At 39.8% G+C, this 7882-nt stretch overlaps 1 protein-coding gene across 1 annotated transcript in view; it reads left to right on the plus strand.

Moving 5' to 3' along the window:
• Positions 1-7882, plus strand: part of hibadha (3-hydroxyisobutyrate dehydrogenase a) — a 24884-nt gene that overhangs the window by 2311 nt on the left and 14691 nt on the right. The window contains exons 2-4 of the mRNA XM_014011210.1: positions 763-923; positions 1008-1117; positions 1208-1329. Of these exons, the coding sequence (XP_013866664.1) occupies positions 763-923; positions 1008-1117; positions 1208-1329 (393 nt within the window). The remainder of the gene's footprint in view (positions 1-762; positions 924-1007; positions 1118-1207; positions 1330-7882) is intronic.

Here is a 7882-nt window from a genome sequence, read left to right on the forward strand (position 1 = left end):
TCCTGAGCAGGAAGATGAATATGTATATGTTAATGGGCCAAATGTTTAACTTTTGCTTGTTTTTGTTTAGTTTTGTCTGCTTTTTTTATTCTATTTTGTTTGTGTTGTTCATAATCATTGCAAAAATCAATAAATATATTAAAAAAAACTTAACATGATAAAATGCTTACTCACTGAAAGAGATGAGACACTGAAAGGACCGAAAACCATTTTGATTTCGCCCATCATGTCACGGCATTAAAAACTCATCATTAGATGTCAGTTTGTCACTGAAGCAACCGCTAACACTTTGAGTGGGAAAAAAACTGGGCAGAATAAATTGTTTTGATAATTTTAGGTCACTGTGCAGTTAAGCAAACTGTATACCCACGAAAGTATCAACACCTACTGAATATTTTGTAGAGTTGGCTAAATATAATTTAAGCTTGTTATGGTTATCCTTATCCAGACCTAATCCTACTTTTGCAGTCTGGCTGATTCATTTCCAGTTTGTCCTCAGTCTGGTATGTCCGAGTGGATTTTGGTTTGAGCCACTAGTGTGCCATAGCTTCACCACAGTCACAGTTTCATTTCAAAAGCATTACAATTTGCTGTGTTAATAATTGTAATTAATATCTCTCGAGTGCAAATGCTTTGCAAAAACCTATCTTCTTTTTATTGTCTTCTTGAACAGACAACCTCTCGGGACATTGATGATAAATGCCCTCACCTAAACAAAATGGCTCCCRTTTCCTCTTCCTGTGTTGTGTTTTCCTTCATCAGTGTCAACACGATCCATGGCCTCCAAGACACCAGTGGGGTTCATCGGACTCGGAAACATGGGCAGTCCCATGGCCAAAAACTTGGTGAAAAATGGTTACCCTGTCATCGCCACTGACCTCTTTCCAGAATCTTGCAAGGAGCTGCAGGACCTCGGTGCCCATGTGAGAGCGTCCTAATAATACGTGATCATAAAGCATGGCAACACTTATTTTCAGCTTTATTTTGACGATGAGTTTTACATTCAGGTGGTGGACTCCCCTGCAGACGTGGCCGAGAAAGCGGACCGTATCATCACAATGTTGCCGTCTAGTCCCAATGTCATAGAGGCCTACACAGGCCCGAACGGCATCCTAAAGTAAGCAAAGTTTTGTGACATTCATACAACTGCAAAATGTTTTGTTTCCTCTCGAAACTTTCGTGTTAAAACATGTCTCCTTCTGCACAGGAAAGTGAAGAAGGGGTCGCTATTAATTGACTCCTCTACAATTGATCCAGCTGTCTCCAAAGAAATGGCTGTAGCTGCTGAGAAGATGGGAGCTGTGTTCATGGATGCGCCGGTGTCAGGAGGTAAGCAGGCTTTTATGCRTGTTTTCTCACAAGTTGGGATTTTGCAAAGGCCAGTGCGCCGGTGTTCATGCTATTTTGGGAATAGCTCCACCACAGCATTTTACTCAGTGCTCTACAGTTTGTTTTTTTTCTACAAATTAACAAGTGGTAATGATACTTTAGTGACTGCTTATTTAAACAAGGAAACAAAAGTTTGAGTGACCAGGAATTTGACACCAGATTTGTCTTCTGCGGTCTCTGTTTGTGAGGATATTTGTAATTTTTCAATCATTCTTTCTAATTTTTAGCTGTGCTTTTTGTTCTCTGTCTGTTTGGCACGTTTTTTTTTAATGGGAGCTTTATTGTTACATATTCATTGTTGGCACAGAAGCTGCTCTACTTCAACAAATCTTCTGAAGTAAGGGTAGTCCTAAAATTAAAAATTTCAGCTCATTAATTGTTCAGTGCCTCTTTGGTTTAGATTGTTTAACGTTGTACCTTTCAAACATCAAGCAGACCATTTAAACTCTCGAGCATTTTATTTTATTTTATTTTATTTTATTTTATTTTATTTTTACTGAGTCATGCTTTTGTTTTATGTGCAAAACATGTTCGGACATTATTTGGCTGAAATAAGCAAGGTATAGTTTGACAAACGCACCATCTAATTGCAACAAACCTTTTAAAACTAATAACGCATATCAGATTATGCAGATTGAATACACTCCAAGTAACATTGTTTGTTTCTTTTTGATTATTACATCCAACATTTTAGCTAAAACACATGAGAACTAAGGTCTCTWGGGTGGCTAGAATATCATAGAAGTTTTCCTATTGCATGGATCAACTTCACACACATAAAAAAWTGATGATCCAGCTATTGTTGGACTGGTTTGTCCACAAAATCAAGATCCTATGAWGACTGGCCTTGGTTCATTTCACTTCTCTATAACAACTCTGCTCCTTTCTGAAGCTAATGCAAACTGAGCTGCCAGTTGATTACCAGTTAAGCATCTGTCACACACAGTTGACATTTTGAGAAACTTATCTTCTACAGAGGAAGGACCACCAGGCCTTGCACCACCGAACAGGGCAGAGTTACTCTGTTAGGTGACTCATCATTTTCTTTCCTGAGCAATGTTCAGTCTGTCTGTTATWTTATCCATCCATTATCTATTGATTGTTCCAGAATGGGGACATGAGGGCAGCAGCTTGAGTAGGGAGGCCCAGACCTCGCTTTCCCCAGCCACCTCTTCCAGCTCTTCTAATGCCAAGGCATTCCCAGGCCAGTCGAGAGAGAGAAAGAGAAAAACTTATGTACAGAGAATTTATGTTGGAATGACTGTGGATAAAATGTCTCTTTTGTTTTTTCTGTTTAATTTGCTTTGTWCCTGAAAGACTTGGATTAACTAGGATGCTTGTTTTATCCCCAACTACGTCACTTTTTATTCTTCTTTATACAACTTGTCTGCTTTTAAATTGGTCAAAATCAATTTTAATACTTTTTGTGTTTCTTATGTACAATTATTTTATTTCAGAATGCCTTTATTTGTCATTGTACAGAGCACAATGAAATTTTGTTTCGGAACAACCTATCAGAGAGAGACAAAAACACTAAGCACATACATGGARGATCTTGGGTAATTATCCTTGGTCTATTATTACTATATAATCCTTATTTTCCCGTTTGGGGAAATTCCAATTTACTGAGTTTTCAATCGGGCTTCTCACTTATTATCAAGATGAATATTATACAGTGCTACTCTTCTATGATTTGTCTGAGGATATATTTTACAGAGTTGTCTCTTATCAAGAATTAAATAGAAAAAATTGAGAGAAATGGTCAGTGTCAGTATCATAGTTTAAGGAAAACCTTGACAGCTAGTTTGCTAATTTGAGGAAAGTTAGACCAGTGACCCTTCAGCCTCAAATCTGAACTGCCCTCCACTCTTTTGGATATCTAAACTCTAGTACCTTTTGGGTCAGTGCTTGGACATGGGTTGTAATTACAGAGCAGGCCRGCCAAGGTGCCCTCATGAGGGTTTTATTGCTGCTTTCGACTGGGGGTCTTAAAGGCAAGGTTAAGGTTTTAAGTCCTCATTATGTTGGCGCTGTCTACTCGTGATGGCTTCTTGACAGAGCACAGGATCACCAGTCGTCTTTAATGGGCTGAGCCGCTGCGGAGAATCTCATGTCAGGGCTTTTCATGTTGACGGAGCCGTAATGGCGGCTATCCCGTGTTAGTGCCTTTCATGTCAGATAAAGAGTCATAAAGAAGAGAGAAACTGCCCTTGCATGGAGGGCAGGAGACAAGAGGAGGGAGATAAGACATGAAGGAGATGCACTGCCATTAAGCTGTCCATCCGCTTTCTTTTCCTTCTCCTTTCAAACGCACTGTTTTTCTGCTTCTGATGGTTTTCTACATCCGGACACTCCAAATGACAAACATTGATTTTTATTTTATGCATTGCCGGGCAGTCTTTAACTAAATGTACAGTTGAGTGTGTATTTCCCACACAAACACAGACTTGGTCCGTTTTGGTGTGTTTACCAGCTGGCGTCTGCAGAACACACCGACTGCAGTTAGAGAGATCAGAGCCTTAAACCCGTTACTCTCCCCATTACCCACAGTCTGTTTACTTATTATAGACAGTGCACAGTTTGTGTGTGCAGCTCTCTGTGAAGGTTCTTCCTCCCCAAGTCTCTTAACTAAGCCTCTTTTACTAGCTTGAGATGACCAATGATTTACCTGCTTCCTCTGGTTTATGCAGCCAGCTTTGCAGGCTCTCTCTTTTTTTTTTTTTCTTTCTCCACAGTCACATGCTGCATACAGCCACCCATCATGTGTTTAAAAAAAATTAATACAGGAATGAATTCAAGAGCAAGTCATGAAGTGAAACCTGTCATAAAAGCCTGGACCTGTGTGTGAACACTCAGTGGAAAATTTCAGAGAGCCGCATCCCCCCCCACCCTCCCTTTATCCCTGCCCCCTTCATTTCCTCATGTCTGGGTGGGATACAAGGTTACATGCTTTGATCCAACCAGGAGATGGCACCCTACCCAAACAGGGCACTGTCTTATTATTGAAATCTGGGAGCATTTATATACAAGTGGGCTCATAATCAATATTAATCCTAAACTTTTATTAGTGGTCGCTGCTGGAGGTGAAAGGGTGATAATGTTTCTGCCCATTTCTGTAAACTGCATTCATTTAAATCTATGTTGGCAAAATATCTGATGAACCAGTGGACAGATTTTCATTAGAGTGAATCATAGCCACCACTGCAAATTGGTCACATGTTTGACTGCAACATTTTTGGTGTTCTACTAGTAGTGAAGAGTCATTGTCAACACATAGACCTAACCCATTTCATTGTACATAACATCATTTACAGGGTTTGACCAGATTGTATTCCTTCTTATCATGAGACCATCTTAGTCTAAAATTTAGCATAAAAGGCGGAGGGCAGTAAGCAATCCTTAAAGTGATGCTAGACCTATGATTATTACTTGTATTAAAATAAATAAAAGCAATATAAATGTGCAGGTCAGTTTTGGAATAAATCACCTAAAAGAAAGAAAACTGTAACCCAGGGCTATTCAACTGGCGGCCTGCATGCCACATCTGGCCTGCGGGTGACTTCTGTCCAGCCCGCCCCCAAAAATTTGGGGATTTTTATTTTATTGATTTTAAAATAAATTTTAAATCAATRGTAAATTTAAAATTTATGATTTGATGCAACAAAACAAATCAAATATACATGGTAAGAGATAATACTTGTTACTTTACACAACACCCCTACCGCCTCAGATATCCAACCCCTGAACTGTTGGTTTTGAGTAATTGTGGCCCTCTGAACAATTTAGTTGAATAGCTCTGGTCTATCCGGAACAAAATCAGTTTTTTTTTAACTTAAACCAAAAATAAGCTTTACTCTGATCTTGTATTTCTCTTTGTTGTCTTGTGGTTTCAGTATTTTTATTTTAATGTTGAGTTTAAATTAACACAAAATAAATCCTTTTGCATGTCCCGTGAGGTGGCATATTTTACACTCAAATCCCTGTTTTGTATGTTGTGTGTGCGTCACCAGAGGTTTTGGCAACCAATCTGAACTGCACAGTCATAACTTTTTTTTTTTAGGAAGCCATTCAAAAAAAAAAAAGCTTTAACTTTCTTCTCGTTCTCACGATGCTGTTTTGCAGTTTCCCACATTGACCACCGTATTGGCTCTAGCTATATAAGAACTAACTGTGTCCTGGTGTGCACACACATCCATAAAATCTGGAAACATCCCTATCCAGTACCATGAGCGCCCTCATCTCTGGCACAGAGGGAGCCCCGATAGCGTAGATGCTAGCATTGCATTTACACACGTCTGCCACTGTCTGTTTTCATCAAAAGCGTCCACATGCAAAGTTGACCCACAACAAAACACACTCTGATGTCACAGGCACAGGGTGTTGGCAACAACGGCTGCTAAAAAAAAATTAAAAAACAAGGTCTGGCTAACAAGTGGTGGGGTCGTTAGCAGTAATTACCCAGAATGCCTGTGTTTGTGTCTTTATGTCCATGGTGGGTTGCCACATTGCTAACGCACAATGACTTTAAACAGGCCTTAAAAAAACCTTTCATTGCATTTTTCTCAAGTGGTGGGAAAGTCGCAATTGTGTGCAAATGAAAGCAAAAGGATTGTAGCTGCTGTGGGACCTGCACCACTCAGGCTAATGCTGCTTGTTTGTGAGGTCTTATAGTCCTCAGCTAAGTATCTATTTAGGTTAAATCTTAGCACGGCTCTAATCATATCCATACCACATCAACTGTAGCCAGATTTTGCAGTGTGTCATTTGCAGACGGTTTGAACGTCATCCTCCAGCCTGTAGGAGCTTGTTCAAGCAGATGCTGGCACCAGTCGGTTCGTCAGTCGGAGCTGCCAATCCACTCCTCTGCTGTCTGATGAAGACTGTTTCTTCACCCAAGCCCACAAACGTAGATCTTACCAAATCTAAAAAAACAGATTCAAAATAAATCTAWACCAGTTTATTTAAAATAATTAATTATTTAATTTCATTGCCCATTATTAACTCTATAAAACTTTCTCACAGGACCTCACTCTGAAAGATCTGGACTGTAGCGTTTAAGCTTTTACATTTGTGGTGTTTTCAGCAAAATGATGTCAGCAGATGGAAGGTTTTGTCTCACTTTAGTAATGACTAAACTATTTTGTTCCTTTTTGAATACTGTGATAAGTTTGATATAAAAAAAAGTAAAAGAATGGATTTAAATTTAGGATTGGTAAAAATAAAAAAATTGGATAAAAACATGCTTCTTATTGTTTTTTATATTATCTCTTAAAAACTTTGTTTTTGTCACATTTTTGTCAGACCAYACTTTATGTACATCAAGTTATTGTTTTTAGAATAATCAGCTCTTTTCACCTCAAATTGACCTAAACAAAGCAATTTTTTATGTTTTTATTGCTTTACACACTTTTGATGGTTGGAATATTTAAGGACACCCTGTAGTGCAGACAATGTACATGAAAACAAATCAACGTGATCTCTTAAGTGCCTGGCAGAACCCATTCAGTCTGATTCGAAACATCTTAAAACTCACCTTTCTCCTAAATCTTTTGGTGAAAGCCACCACTGATACAACCACACTTGAGCCTGTCTAATCCATGTCGATAATCTAATCTAATTATTTGCAAAGCTCTACCTGGAAGCTAGCATGTTGTTTGGGTTAAACTGTGCTAAGAGTTCAGGCTGGACTGGCAGGCTGGGGGTGGTACTGTCTCAGTCTGTCATGGCTAACCGGTTTGMGAAGGCGTCAGTTGCTCAAAGGCGGGATTAGCATAACAACCCTCTCACTGACAAGTTCTGGTGATGAAGGGGTGGAGTGAGGGGCTACCAGAGAGGAGGGAGGAGGGCATTGGAGTGACCGAGGACGGTGGTGATGGAGGGGCAGTGTTGTGGGGGTTCTTGCCTATTCTCCAGATGGAGGTGGACCCACAGCAGCTGGGGGCCTGGTCTTTACAACTCTGCCACTATGTCACCTGCTGTTTCCTCTGTGTGTGTGTTTGTGTGTGTCTGTACACTCGAAGACAAGTAGTCAGCTGGTGTATGAGTCACTCAAACAGTCACTGTCTATCAAATGTTGCCTTAACCTCCGACTACATGTCACTCATCTCAACACAAACTAGTTTTGTGTATGTGTTAATGAAAGTTCTGAGTGTGTGTTTGGGTGGGAATTCCCTACAACCATTTTTGGCACACACACCTACTTGTGGGGACCAACTGGTACTTATGAGGACTTAAGCCTACTCCCCATGGGGGGCCATGTCGTTAATGGATCAGGGGTTAGACTTAGGACTAAGATGTGGATTGGGTTTAAGTTAGTTTTAGGGTCAGGTTTTTGTTTAGGGTAAGGGGTCAGGGTTAAGCTGTGGAAATTAATGGAAGTCAATGCAATGTCCCCATAAAAATATCTATACTGGTGTGTGTGTGTGTGTGTGTGTGTGTGTGTGTGTGTGTGTGTGTGTGGTACAGTTTATGATCTAATTAAAACAATACCTCC

The sequence above is a fragment of the Austrofundulus limnaeus genome, unplaced genomic scaffold, assembly GCF_001266775.1.
Source record: "Austrofundulus limnaeus strain Quisiro unplaced genomic scaffold, Austrofundulus_limnaeus-1.0 Scaffold78, whole genome shotgun sequence".
Classification (NCBI taxonomy): Eukaryota; Metazoa; Chordata; class Actinopteri; order Cyprinodontiformes; family Rivulidae; genus Austrofundulus; species Austrofundulus limnaeus.